We start from the raw sequence: 14,518 nt of genomic DNA, 5'->3' as shown, positions 1-14,518 counted from the left end.
CACAAACCATGTTCCCGTTCACCATCTCAGAGTCTCACAGCTGCCTTCTAAAATGAGTATCCTTAGAAACGCTTTGAACAACTCAGAACATCAGTGGAGAAAGGCATATAGTTCATCATAACATCGTGATATACATCATAAGCCTGCTATCTACCCGATTTTTCATATCAATAGAAAAATATCCTACAACCTGGCATCTCTCGAGACTCCCCTGCTAGTTTGCGGTTAATGATATGCTAAAGCCCGCTGTCATGTTGACATGATTGGTTACAAGGTAGTTTGTGACGACAGAAACACTCAAACTGTGTTTTTGAGACTGTCTTTGGTTCACTGAAGTTTTAAGGAGAAAATATTCAGCAATGGTGCTTTATGAATTTGCACATGGTTTGTCTTAAAGCATATTAAAAACCAACACATAGACATATAAACAACATTAAAAACATGATTTTCACCACAGGAGGACTTTAAACTATTTTTATTATTTAATTATATAAACGTCTGTTTGTTTATAATTTAACGCTATGCCAGCTACCATGGCTTTTTTCATAGGAAGAAACCGGTTAAATTGTAGTAAAAAAATAATAATATTTGTCTTCACACAAAAAATTTATGCTGAAAATTCAGCTTTGCTATCACAAGAATAATTAACATTTTAATATATTCAAATAGAAATCAGTTTTTTAAATTGTAATAATATTTCACAATCCTACTTTTTTTTACTGTATTTTAAAATAAATGCAGCCTTAGTGATCATAAGAGACTTCTTTCAAAAACATAAAAAATATGCACCTTAATTAATCCAAACCTTGTCCACATTTTTGTTCGTTAATAGACAAACATTTTCTTACTCTGCGATGTAGATGCTCTGTCGTATGAGGTCACTGCAGCGTTGCGGTTCCTTCATGCCATCATACACACAGCCCAGATTCAGCAGGAGACGAGCCTTCATCTCAGCGAGCTCTCGCGACGACACTGTACCTGCAGAAACAGCGACAAAAGCATCAAACACATGGAGAAAAAGAACAGGTTAAACAGTACACATGCAATGTTTTCTTTTTTAGGAAACATCGCAGATTATCACATTTCTAGTAGTATGTCATTCTGAGCAGGTTAACCATGTAATTTTAAAAGTATAAAATAATTTTTTAACCTTCTAGGCGCTCATCTACAATGGCCAAACTCTTCATGAACGCATCTTCAGCATGCTTCAAGCTGTCCCGTGAATGGTCCGAGTCAAAGAGGAAGAGGTATGTTCTTCCAATAGTGGCCAGTGCCCTCTGCTCCTCTGCTGCATCATGCACAGATCGTGCCAGATTCAGATGAAGCCTCTGGTGCTGAGAGAGAGAGAGAGAGAGAGAGTATGTGTGAATGACTGCACCCCATGCACGGACTACCCTTCTAGCTAGTATGTATTTGCAAACCTTCAGAGCAGCTTCAATGTTCCCCAGTTCTGCATAGCACTCTCCAATCTTCCTATTGGCTACAGCAGATCCAATCACATCATGCAAATTCTCAGACAGCGCCAATTCCTGCCGATGCTCCTCAATAGCAGCTCGATAGTCACCTAGAAGAAACATGTGCCAGACTGATTATCACATAATACATTCATTCAACGAACATCTGTCACAATAATGGTCATCATAATCATGATGACAGCTCACAAAGCAAACCTTCTAGGATTTGAACCTACAGCTTTGCCACTTTTTTTTTATTATAAAGTCTACTAAGGGTTTCATTGTCTGTTTTACCTGTTTTAGCGTAAACTTCCCCCAGCTGATTGCACAGACTGGCTTCCTCTTTCAGGTTATTGCTGCTCTGGGCTTTACTCTTGGCCTTCTGTAGTACTGCAAACACATGAAATTAATAATGATAGTTTATTATATACATTCTGTATTACATGCATGTGTGTATGTGTAATAACAGTCTATACTAAATCATAATTTAAGTTTAATTCACAAGTTTAAAGAAATAGCTAATATATATATATATATATATATATATATAATATGTGTGTGTGGGTGTGTGTGTGTATATGCATCTTGTATTATATATCATATATTAAACAAATATTGTACTAAACCATAATTATTAAAATAAACAAATACATAATAAACAACTATATATTATAGTAAATGTATATATATGTATATATAATGTAATGACTTATATTTTATGTACTAGAGTTTAATTATATATATATATATATAATTAAACTCTAGTACATAAAATATAAGTCATTACATTAAAGAAATATATGTATAAATTGTATATGTACACATAACGTTACACATTTCTAACTGACATGTAACGTTACATATGTAAACAAACAAAACATCAAACTAATAAATAAATACGTGGATGGTGTGGTTTACATTAAAATACACATTTTTCATTAGAATTGACTTATATATGACAATAAATGTACAGATCTTAAAACAATGGAGAGAAATAATATTATTGATGATTTTAGAGGTAATAACTTACGCTTGATTTCTTTTGTAGACGTCATCCTGTCCATTTACCAGGACCTCTACAGCGGATTACTACACATTTACGCGCATCTAATGAATAATAACCAATACTACCCGCGCGCGAACAGCTGTTATACTATAAATCACGTCCTCATTGATTGCTTTATATCGGGTTTAAAGCTGATCAATACTTATGATCGTCTATTTTCATTAATGTGTTGATTCTTTCAAAGCGGCGCGCCAAAGTTCACGGTACGGAAACATTGAGAGAAGCTAATTGGCTACTGCTGGTGACGTCAGGAGTTTCCCACAATTCTCTTTCTGAAAATGTCCACACCTATGGTCCATACCGAGAGGCCATCTTGATAAGGACATTGTCATTCAGTTTTTTTCAGTTATATGTTTATTAAAAAGCCAAATATACCGATGAATTACACGTATAAGGTAAGAAATCTGTTATTTCCTTTTATTCTGATTACCAGTAGTCTCAACAATATTTATTGAATACTTAAATACTTGAATACTTAATAAAACACTTAAACCAAGTTTATTTGAGAGTAACAGGTGTTACTATTATCAATTAATGGGACTAAAGCGTCGATACTCATGTATTTCATTTTCCTTATTCTTAGAAGTGTTTTTATGATTATAAAATCATGTTTTTAAACTTATAGTTTTGGGGTCAAATTTGGGGGAAACATTATTTATATTAAACGTATTTAAACTACAAATAAAATTACACTAGGCTTGCAAAATACTACTAGTTTTCTGCCTTCAAGTACAGTGGTGTTCAAAAGTGATGTCCGGAGGGAATATTTGCACAATATTGACTTTTAATGGCACTTCAGACTCTATTAAATAATCGAAATATGAGGAGTATGTTATTGGGAAGAAGAATACACCAAACTTGGTTAAGGTATCAAAATGACAAAATTATTTGACAAGAAAGGCTAACTCCAGCATATAATTAAATATAGGTTTTATTAAATTATGCAAAAAAAGGCATAGAAAAACAAAAAGCTCACAGGGGAAAAAAGGCTTAACCAATTGACTACAATGTAGCCTAATTAGTTATTAATATTTTGTTGGTTCTCCCTTGTTTTTGATTTCAGCAGGTAGTCTCCTGGGTATTGGCTCAACAAACTTTGCGCATGTGTCATGCTTAACTTTTTTTCAGTCCTCCTCAAGTTCTTCCCAAAGTTGAGCTTCATTGAAAGACCTGCATGACTTACCACAATTCAGCTTTGTAATTTTCTAAAGGTTTTCAATGGCTTTAAGGCTAGGAGACTGCGGAGGCCACTTGAAGACTTAAAAATGCTGAACATGGACACTTTCATTGCGAGCAACTTTGTTAATGCGCTGTGTTTGAAATCGTTATAAAGTTGGAAAATACACATTTGTTCTCCAATATTTGGTATGGTTAGATTGTATTCAGCAGATATTGGTCCATTTTCAAAGCGCCAGCAACTTTGTAGATCCTTCCAACACCTGCTGCAGACATGCGTCCCCAATAATATTATGTTTCCCCTGCTGTGCTTAATGGCGTCTCGCATGCATTTGAGATTAAAACACTCCAGTCGTCTCCTATGAACATACCTGACACCATCCACAGAACTTTACATTCTGCATGGACATTATGACCATTCATATCCAGCACACGAGCAATAACCAAAATCGATTGACCAGATTTATCCATTTCAACAAAATTCTTCTTGGTTTCTCCTTCCATCTGGCTGTTTAATCTAAAACAACATCTAATAATATAGCTAATACTTCCCACATTGTGATGTATAGGCTGGAAATAATGAGAGCAAGATTGGTAAGACATTTTGGTCAAAAATGATGTCTACACAATTCGTTGTTTCATTGCGTTATGACAAATGATACAATTTGAACATTAGTTTTACACTCCAGGCACAACTTCCCAACATGAATACAAAATATTTAAAGCAGAAGACAAGTTTCCAAGGACATCACTTTGTAAACAGTTGTTTCAGTTATGAAAAAACATGACACTGACTTTGAACAGATTTGAAATTTATTGAAGACTTTTAAAAGCCAAGCCATCCCAAATGTTCACAATACTGTATCTGGATAATCATAATTCCAAATCTGGATAATTATTGCACTTGTGTTCAAATTGAAAACCTGCATATTTTTTATTTATTTAAATAAAAACCATGAGCTTATTTATGCACCAGAACAGAAAAGCCTGTGAGTGTACTTTCCAATAAAAAGTGTGTAAAACAAAACCACAGGTTCACATTTTGTACATATCACCCGTTAGCAACAAATATCAGTGCTACAAACAACTGTACAGTTTGTTTATTCTCATAATGATTTCAATTAAAGAGAAAAAGAAATCTAGTTAGAGTCTATCAACTCTAGTAGGAAGTCAAGCACAATTTGAGCATAAGAAAGGCACTGCTGGTGAGGGTCATAGTTCACATTTTTATACCAGGTCACTTTCCAAAACTAGCTGAAACCTTTTTTATACTCTGTAAAATTTATATTCTGTAAAAGCCTTATTGTTTTAACTCCAAACTGCCGCATGCTTGGCATTAATGAGGTCAGGAAGCTAAAGAGTCCTTGCTCAAACGAGTTGGATTTGATTCTCAAGACGACGATCTTGCTTCATCACTTCCTGTGGGAGGGTTTAGCTGATCCAGCAGCTCCAGGAAAAGGGCAACCCGCTGGGTGAGCGAGACGGACTTTTCGGCCCGTAAAAGGCAAGAATATACGTTCTTGTAGATCTTCACCTGCTCCTCTTCTTTACCACTGCATATGAAAACACAAAACCATCACACACAGAATTAAACACTACAAATGCTATTTATTTCTGTAGGATCCGTTGCAGTGATTTTTATCATTGACTAAAAATAATTTGTAAAAAACAAACGAACAAACAATAAAAATCATTTACATTACTTGGAATCAATTAAATGATCAGAAATGAAACATTTAAAATTTTAAAACTTCTTTTATTTCAGTTAGTTCCAAAGGAAAAAGTTCTCATTTTCATTTAAAGTACTAAAATGACTCAAACTGAAATAAAAAAATGAATAAATTAAACAGACATAAAAAACTAACAAAATCGACTAAACACAAAAAAATTACTAAAAGTAAAATTAGTAATAAAAATTATTTCAAAATATTAACAGATACTAAGATAATAATGATAATAAAACAACACTGGTCTGTAGCATAAACTGAGATGGAATATGGTACTTCCTTAAGTATATTGCTGGATTATGTATATTTTTGTATCCCTCACCTGAGTTTACGTTTGCTTGCAGTGCTGAGTTTAATCAGTTGCAGCAACAGGAAGGAGAAACTGGGCTCGAAGACACCAATTAACTTCACAACCTCTTCTGTGTTCAGCTCAGAGGAGGAAGAGCTCTCTGAACCCTCGTGGAGTTCTTCAGGTTTGTCAGAGTCTTCTGCCGTCAATTTCTGTCAACATACGTCACATAAGAGTGTAAAGAGGACAATTATAATTATTATACAAATGAAAAATCCAAAGGGAATTACAATTCAAAGTAAATATAATAATCATTAATAATAATAAACAATCTTAATATAATGCACTTTCATCTAAGGGACTTACAAATGAAAAATTATTATTGTTATTATAGTAATGATAATAAATATTAACAATCTTCAAGTAATAATCTTAATATTAAACACGTATTCAGGAAATGCCTTATATGGATATAATAACATGGAAATAGAGATGTTTCGACTGATGAAACATCAAGACAAACACGTTCATCAAGCTATCTCAGCTATTTTCATATCGAATGAATTTAAAGAAATTATTATTATTAATAAATATATACATATATAGCCCTATTAATAGCAAATTAATCATCAATTTTGGGTAAGAAATTACTCCCCAAAACTCATTATTGTGTTAGACGACAAAAGCATTGATTAGACATTAGAAAAAGTAGCTTTAGAAAGAACAATAATTTGTGTGTATGTTTAAGTATATACTTTTTCCTGTTGCTCCAGCAGCTCTTTATGAATGAGTTTGAATGCATGACGTGTTTCACTCATGATCTCCAGAGCTCCCGTCAAAGTTTTCAGCTTCACGGCACTGCTGTTCTGACCTGGAACACACAAAACAACATCCAGTCGGAGGTTCAACCTCTTATGGCTGATATTTCCTGCAGAGTGTGTTTCTTACCCGCCATGGTGAACTCAGCGAAGGCCACTCTCTCCAGAAGTGTGCGGAGCAGCTCACACGGAGCGTCACTCAGACTTACAAAGAGCCGCACAGCCTTACTATAATGCTGCTCTGCCAGAGCTTTGTGCTGTTTACGAACGCTTTCGTCTCCAACCTGAGGGACAGAGAGAGAAACGGGAGGAACGGTCCATGTGGGAACATCTTAAGGCTTATTGTGTGCTAAAAACCCGTGTTTGATGATGATGATGGTGTACCTGGTTGCGGTAGCAGCTGTGGTACATTGAAGCCAGTCTATGGTGGATGGTGGCAGCTCTGTACTGGTAGAGCGGCTGGCGAGCGGACTCCGTGTGCAGGTCACAGTACCTCAGAGACTTCATCATGGTCTCTGTGACTTCCCTTTCAATCTGAAACGCATTACGCTCATGTCAAGTGGATTTCAGCATTTCAGCAGTGTGTTCAGACTAAATAAAGTGTGTGTGTTCTACCTGTTCCTGTGCTTTACGGGATAGCGGAGCGTAGTCCTGGAGGAGTGTGGCCAACGTGAAATACGTAGTAGAGAGTTCCCAGTTCACAGAGTCCCAGACGGCTGAGTGACTCTCCCTGCAGCCCAGAGACTTCAGCGCCCTCTGATAATAATCTATCGCCTATTGAAGGAGACAGAGAGCGAGATTCCTTTTTTAAAATGTTCCTTGTCTTATTATGGATGATTTATTACATTTACAATCATTCATTTAGCAGACAATTTTTTTATTTAAAGGTACTTAATTATTTTTATTAATAATAATAATAATAGTAATAATTATCAGCATAATTATTATTATTATTTATATTATTATTCTTAATATAAGACACTTTTATCAAAGTGATGTACAAATGAAAAATTATTATAATTATTATAACAATCTTAATATGAGACACTTATATTCACTTTTTATCCATTTACAAGATACATTATTTATAATTTTCAATTGTAGGTGGATGAAAGTAGATAAGTGTCTTATATTACGATTATTGTATTAAGATTAATATGTATTATTAGTATTACTATTATAATATTTTTTAAACAATATTAATATAATAATCTTAACATAATACATTTATTCAAGGGATATACAAACAAGAAGTTTTTATTATTTTAATAATAATAAAATAAATATGAGTAATCTTAATATAATATAAGACACTTGTATCCACTTTTTATCCATCTACAAGATAAATTATTTTTAATAATATGTAGATGGATAAAAAGTAGATGAAAATTGTATGTACTTTATATAAGTAAAAAAGTATTATGATTATTATATTAAGATTGTAAATTTTTTAATAGTATTTTTATTACTATTATTATTATTATAATATTTCAATAAATATCTTAATATATTTATCTTATTATAAGACACTTGTATCCACTTGTTATTCATGTACAAAATTAATTATTCTTATTGATAATAATCTTAAGATAATAACAATTATTTATATATATATATAATTTATTTATTTTTAGAATAGGCAAATCATATCATGCATTGCAGAAACCATCTCATGCTGTCTTTAAGCCAACATCTGAGTAGTTCGAGGCTGTATGTGTGTCTAACCTTGTTGTAGTAGAGAGCCTCTTCAGGTGAGAACTCCCCACGGCTTTGCTCTGATGTCACGACGCAGTGAGCCTGAGCGCAGATACGCATGAGTCGGCCGATGTTACACAGCAGCAGGGCTGTGTTTATGGAGTCTGAAATCATATTAAAATCCCGCATGCCCTTCTCAAAACATGAAAAACTCTTCTTCCACAGCTCCTGCTCGGCCACGCTTACACTCCTGCGCACTGTAGGAAGAAAAAGCTCTACTTCACACACAACTCTTGGTCAAAAGTTTGTTATTTAAATCTAATTGCAAACAAAGAAGAATTCACCTCCTTCTTTCTCTGCCTGCATGGCCGCGGCCTGGTTCATGTAGAAGACGCCTATTTCGTTGCGGATGTTACCAAGCCGTTTCAGAACCTGACCCAGCTGCTCCTGTCCCAGGTCCTTCAGAACTCCGGAGGTCAAAAGGTCATGGGCGGCCTCATAACACTTGCTGCTGACGATCAGCTGGTACTCTGGGTCTGGGGCCAGATCAGTGGCCATGCTAAAGGCTGAGAGAGGAAAGAGAAATTTCGGGTCAGTTAATGTCAATATTCAAATATTATAGACAATAGCACCATCTCTTCCAGGAGTTTTAGTATCCCATCCACCCCCTGCGCACAGTGAAATCTCATCGTTCAAAAATCCCGCTTCACATAAGTGTTCCATTAATAACAGCAGCTGTAATTATAATTCACAGTATAATATGATGTGTGATCTAGCGTTCAGACCTTGACACGAGCTCTCGCGGTGCAGGCAGTGGAGGATCTCCTGGTCTTCTTTAGTCTGGTAGCTGTACTCCTCCAGATACGCGGCTCTGTTTGAGGCATTCTGGGCCAACATGAGCTGAACATCTCCACATAGAGACAGACACTGACAGTGGAACAGAAGCACCTGGGGGTGGAGACAACCACCGATGGAGCAGTACGCGTCTAGAGAGAGAGAAAGCACACATAGATTAGGTTTGAGCAGCTCTAATAGGCTTCTTCATTACACACTTTAAAATATATATATTTTTTAATTTAAAGGTTAAAGAGAACATATGCACATGCATAGCCTATACACTACCATTCCAAAGTTTGGGCTCGCTAAGCTTGCAGCAAAAACAGTGATATTGTTAAATATTATTACACTTTAAAATAAAAGTTCTCTAATTTAATATATTTCAAAATGTAATTTATTCCTCTGATGCAAAGCTAAATTTTCAGATTCATATCTGCAGTCTTCAGTGTCACATGATACCTCATTCTAATATACTGATTTATTATCATTCTAATATTCTGATTTATTATCAATGTTGGAAACAGATGTGCTGCTTATATGTTTTTGTGGAAACCGTGATACATTTTCAAAAGACAGTTCAAAAGAACAGCATTTGAAATAGAAATCTTTTGTAACATCATAATTGTCTTTACTGTTACTTTTGATCATAAATGCTGAATAAAAGTATTAATTTCTTTAACTAAATATAACAATAGTTATTTCTATAATCTTTAACTTTTGATTGTTAGTGTATTTCCTGAATTTTCTGACAGTACTGAAAGCTGCATGTTCTTACCGTGGCACTGCAGAGCCAGTTTGATGTAGCGCAGTGCCCGGCCGTGCTTCAGCAGGTTGCTTGCAGCATCGGACAGGACGTAGTACGCTCTAGATGCTTTCAGGAACAGCTGCAGTTTTATTCGATGCTGCCATGTGCCCGGTAACATCCCGGAGCGTGTCGGCATCTTCAGTTCCTTGTTACAAGGACCGACTGTGTAACCAAGATGACGAGTAATTCCGTAACCGATCAAATAGTGGAAATTAATTGAGTTTCTTAGTTGATGAAGGGATGGGATTACTGACCTCTGTCCAGCAGTAGAGCAATCTCTTTCTCCACATCTCCAGCTCCATTTTGACTTCTCTCCTCATATTTTAGAGGGATGGGTGTGCTGGGGTCGACCGCAGGAAGGTCACTCTCTTTCTTTATGCTGTTGTCCACTGCTTTTAAACCCTACACACAAAAATGTAAAGCTTTACTTTGACGGACGGACAGAGAGATAGATAGACAAACAGATAGATAGAACTACAGACAGACAAAAAGATAGATTGATAGGCAGACAGACAAATACATGCATCAAATGATGGACAGAATGACAGAAAGAATGGTGGACAGATAGATAGCTCGACAGACAGACGCATACATACAAACAATGGTAGACAGCAAAGCAGATAGATAGATGGACAGAAAAACCGAGCAATCGACAGAATGATCAACAGAACAATAGATGGAAAGCTAGACATATTGATAGACGACAAATAGATAGATCAAATGAAGGATAGCAAGATGGATTGAATGGTAGACATAGATAGCACAACAGACTGACAGACAGATACATTCAATGGTAGACAGCAAAACCGATAGATAGATAGATAGATAGATAGATAGATAGATAGATAGATAGATAGATAGATAGATAGATAGATAGATAGATAGATAGATAGATAGACATGAAATGAAAACAAATATTAATCTAGTGTTCTCACTTTCAGAACGTAGCTGAGGACCAGTCGGCACTTCTCCTCCTTGTCTTGTGACACAGGAAATGCACAGTTGGGCTGGAAGGGAAGAGGAGTGTGGTGTCGGAACATTGTTAACATAATGCTGATGCAAATTTGTGCAAGGTGTAAACTGACCCTAAATGATATGTTTTAACTTCTATTATTCAGACAGCTTATATTCCATTATATCTAACTACAAAAAGATCTCCTACTCTGATCTGATGTGTGCTCTTGTATTTCTCTGGAACTGACAGCTCCCAGACAGACTTGATGACGGCTACAGCTTTAGAGTCGTCCTGTGGCTCAGAGGAGGTCCTGTAGGAGCAGCTCTCGTCTTCATCATCATCCTCCTCCTCCTCCTCTTCATCACTGTAGCTGTCTTCAGATCCCCCGCCCCTCAGTGACTCCCCGTTCCCCTCGTCTTCACTCACATCCTCCAGCTGAAACAACTCTGCCAGCATGTAGTGAGCAGACGCGATGATCTACACCAGCAAACAGATGGAACTGGTCAGAAATCATGCACAACGACACAGGAAATATAATGAAGCTTCATACCTGTGGATGTCTCTCCTCATCCAGCAGTTTAGCACAGTTGAGCAACAGAGTTCTGATGGTCCCATAGTTCTTCCTGTTTTGGCTCTTCTTTAGCATCATGTTGCTGGCCACTCTGTTGTAAAAACACCAGATTCCTCTCTGATACTGACTGGGAAAATTAGGCAATAGAAACGGAATAGGAAAAAAAAAGTAGATATGAAGGTAAATCATACTTGTATAGAAGCACCGCTACAGGAAGCGTGAAGGGATTCTGGCATTTCTCTTCTGCCGCCTCCTCACACAGAGTAGTAAGGTCATACAGCTTCACGATGTCACTTCCGCTAGCTGGATGGAGAAACAGACATGTAGTTTATATTGTTTATATATTGTTAACCTTATATGTATATCAGTGTTTCCTCTAGGATATTTTCCAGCTGTGGTGGCAGGCCCATTTCCCCAGGGGAAGGGTGATATTTCTATGGGCCATGCCCCCTTGCCCCAGGTGTTTAAACCTCCCCTATGAAAGGCTCCAATAAGAGCGGCAAAGCGATTATGCGCATCCCGTGCGTTGAATGATGCACTTGAAGTAATGCGAAGTCACAGCGTGCAGCGCTTCGCATTGAAAAGTTCAAAGCACAAAGCGAAGAGATTATATCTATCTATGCTTAGTGTATTCTATCCATGCAACAGTTTGAGCCTTTTCTTTTAACAGTTTTAAATTTCAGTTACAGTGCGCATGAAGAACAGTTCATAGTGCTCTCTACTCCAGTGCTGTAATCTAACAGACACCCGGGAGAAAGGAATATGATTTAGAAAGCGCAATAAACTCCAGCAAGATAAAGTCATTTTATGCAAACCATAGACCTTTATCTACAAATAAAGTATAATAATGAGAACATTGATCTTGAAGAGAGTGTCGTCGTGTTACTATCGTAACTAAACGCGACGCGCTGTTTGAATGCTGAATGGAGAATGAGAATGGAGAGATGAGTTTCCATTAACTTTAACTTAACGACTTAAATATTAATTTTTACCTCACATTATGCTATTGAATGACTTTAGAAGTCTTGGAATATAGTGTGAAAACTTTATGGTGCTTTACAATGTTTTTTATGCCTTTAGTGGGGCTTAACAATAACACAATAGTATGCACAATATCGGACCTCACTGGGAGGCTGCAGCCGTAGCGGGGTGATTTTTGGTGTGGCGGCCCGCCACGGCAGGATGAATGTAGCGGAAACACTGTTGTGGCGAGGGGGCGTGGTTTAGCGAAGTCTGTAGCGGGAGAGAGAGGAGGGAGCCGAGCGTTAAGTAAGTAGGTCAAGTGCAGATCACAAACACCTGTGTCTGATTGCAGTACTTGGCGTGGAGAGACCGCATAAAAGCCAGCGGGAGTGAGAGAGAGAGTTGGACTGGGAACTCGCACGCTGCTGCCAAGAGGAATCTACCCTGAAACTATTGTCCGTCGTTATATTTGTTTGATGTTGTGCTAATAAACAGCAAGTCCCAGTCGATCCCTGTCTTCTTCCTTCCACACATCCTGAACCACATCACACCTGTGTGTGTGTGTGTGTGTGTGTGTGTGTGTGTGTGTGTGTGTGTGTGTGTGTGTGTGTAAAATCAAGAACATAAGCCACCCACCCTTAAAGAGCCAGTACGTGTGTCCTTCTTTTGTACAGTTGGATTTCAGGAATGACAGGATATTCTGTGCAATGTCTTTCACAACCCGCGTTGAGAACGTTGAATTTTCCAAATCTGGGATGTCCTCTGTCTTTATCATTTCATATTTCTATAAACGGGAATTGAACCATTATGAAAACGAACATTATTGTACATCAATATGTGCAAAACTAACAGATGGATTTAATAATCACCAAATCATCTTACCTGTACAATGCCATTGACGTGAAAGCACATGACCAGCTCCGGTACATTACACATCAAATTATCCAGCCAGTAATCAATTCCTGTGAGAACATTGATTGGTTTGTTGTTGTCCCTGTTAAGACAAAGTGAAATCAGGATATTTAAACAAAGGGAAAGTGTATATATAGTGTACACTACCGTTCAAAAGTCTGGGGTCGGTAAGATTTTTTAAAAATGTTTTTGAAAGAAGTCTCTTATTCTCACCAAGGCTGCATTATTTGTAAAAAAAATATAGTGATAAATACAGTTTAAAATAACTGTTTTCTTTTTCAAAATGTAATTTATCTCTGTGATGCAAAGCTGAATGTTCAGCATCATTACTCCAGTCTTCAGCGTCACATGATCCTTCAGAAATCATTCTAATATGATGATTTGCTGCTCAAGAAACATTTATTATTATCATCAATGTTGAAAACAGTTGTACTGCTTAATGTATTTGTGTAAACTATGATACCTTTTTTCCAGGATTCATTGATGAATAGAAAGTTAAAACTTTTTTTTGTAATTTTTAATCAATTTAATGCATTCTTGTTGAATAAAAAGTATTAAAGAAACTGAAAATCTTGCTGACCCCAAACTTGTGAAGGGTAGTGTATATAGAGGGTTTAGAATTGAAATGTAATTAATTTGAAAAATAATCATAACCAGATAAATATATCCTAAAAATATATGAGATGTCACAAAAAAACATATCTAGGACACTAACCTGAGCCGTAAACTGACTGCTGGGTAGCGACCACCTCCAAATATGGGCATATTTGATCCCACAAGCATGTGGATGTCCTCAAATGTCCATAAAATGTTCCGAACAAAGTCATTCCTCAAACCCTGAGAGAGTCAGAGAGATAAAGAAAAATGGCAGTTCAAAATACAAATAGATATATACTGAGCTGTACAATGTAATTGTCATTTACTTTTATCAATTGAGTAAAAAAAAAAACATAATATATAAAGTGAATTTTTTAAAAAGTCTATGTATTTAGTAAAAATTAAATAAAATGTTTACACAAAAAGTAAATATCTTGAGATTAATGAACCAGTGAAGTGTGATATAAATAGGAGGGGTAGATTTTTTTCAACATTTTTCAACAGTGTCATAAAGGCACAATTTGTGGGTCCACGATTTGACTTTGGATGTTAGGGAATGTTGGGTAAATACCATTACCTGACTGTTTTCTCCTTCATTGAATAGCGTGGGTAGATTCTGTTCATTAGGAACTGAAGACACATGACCTAAAGTA

At 36.3% G+C, this 14,518-nt stretch overlaps 2 protein-coding genes across 3 annotated transcripts in view; both read right to left on the bottom strand.

Annotated features, from left to right (window-relative positions):
• Positions 1-2,740, bottom strand: part of tonsl (tonsoku-like, DNA repair protein) — a 31,175-nt gene extending 28,435 nt beyond the window's left edge. The window contains exons 1-5 of one of the 2 annotated variants that reach the window (XM_077238893.1): positions 2,485-2,740; positions 1,749-1,844; positions 1,422-1,564; positions 1,151-1,334; positions 849-978 (exon numbers count right to left, since the gene is read on the bottom strand). In XM_077238893.1, coding sequence (XP_077095008.1) covers positions 849-978; positions 1,151-1,334; positions 1,422-1,564; positions 1,749-1,844; positions 2,485-2,518 — 587 coding nt within the window. In that variant the 5' untranslated portion in view covers positions 2,519-2,740. The remainder of the gene's footprint in view (positions 1-848; positions 979-1,150; positions 1,335-1,421; positions 1,565-1,748; positions 1,845-2,484) is intronic. The other variant, XM_077238894.1, reaches the window with a different exon arrangement.
• A 1,751-nt stretch (positions 2,741-4,491) lies between these two features.
• Positions 4,492-14,518, bottom strand: part of edrf1 (erythroid differentiation regulatory factor 1) — a 14,684-nt gene continuing 4,657 nt past the window's right edge. Inside the window, exons 7-25 of the mRNA XM_077238892.1 lie at positions 14,443-14,518; positions 13,984-14,105; positions 13,239-13,350; positions 12,993-13,140; positions 11,585-11,696; positions 11,373-11,484; positions 11,030-11,299; positions 10,803-10,874; positions 10,122-10,269; positions 9,838-10,029; positions 9,011-9,211; positions 8,570-8,791; positions 8,256-8,482; positions 7,146-7,304; positions 6,915-7,064; positions 6,661-6,814; positions 6,468-6,583; positions 5,746-5,924; positions 4,492-5,249 (exon numbers count right to left, since the gene is read on the bottom strand). The exon at positions 14,443-14,518 is cut by the window's right edge and continues 17 nt beyond it. Coding sequence (XP_077095007.1) covers positions 5,087-5,249; positions 5,746-5,924; positions 6,468-6,583; positions 6,661-6,814; positions 6,915-7,064; positions 7,146-7,304; positions 8,256-8,482; positions 8,570-8,791; positions 9,011-9,211; positions 9,838-10,029; positions 10,122-10,269; positions 10,803-10,874; positions 11,030-11,299; positions 11,373-11,484; positions 11,585-11,696; positions 12,993-13,140; positions 13,239-13,350; positions 13,984-14,105; positions 14,443-14,518 — 2,935 coding nt within the window. The 3' untranslated portion in view covers positions 4,492-5,086. The remainder of the gene's footprint in view (positions 5,250-5,745; positions 5,925-6,467; positions 6,584-6,660; positions 6,815-6,914; positions 7,065-7,145; positions 7,305-8,255; positions 8,483-8,569; positions 8,792-9,010; positions 9,212-9,837; positions 10,030-10,121; positions 10,270-10,802; positions 10,875-11,029; positions 11,300-11,372; positions 11,485-11,584; positions 11,697-12,992; positions 13,141-13,238; positions 13,351-13,983; positions 14,106-14,442) is intronic.

This window comes from Siphateles boraxobius, unplaced genomic scaffold (genome assembly GCF_051911475.1).
Source record: "Siphateles boraxobius isolate OS27281-9 unplaced genomic scaffold, OSU_SipBor_1 22, whole genome shotgun sequence".
In the NCBI taxonomy this organism is placed as follows: Eukaryota; Metazoa; Chordata; class Actinopteri; order Cypriniformes; family Leuciscidae; genus Siphateles; species Siphateles boraxobius.
Note: the sequence above shows the minus strand (reverse complement) of the source record. Positions and strands in the feature narration are given on the sequence as shown.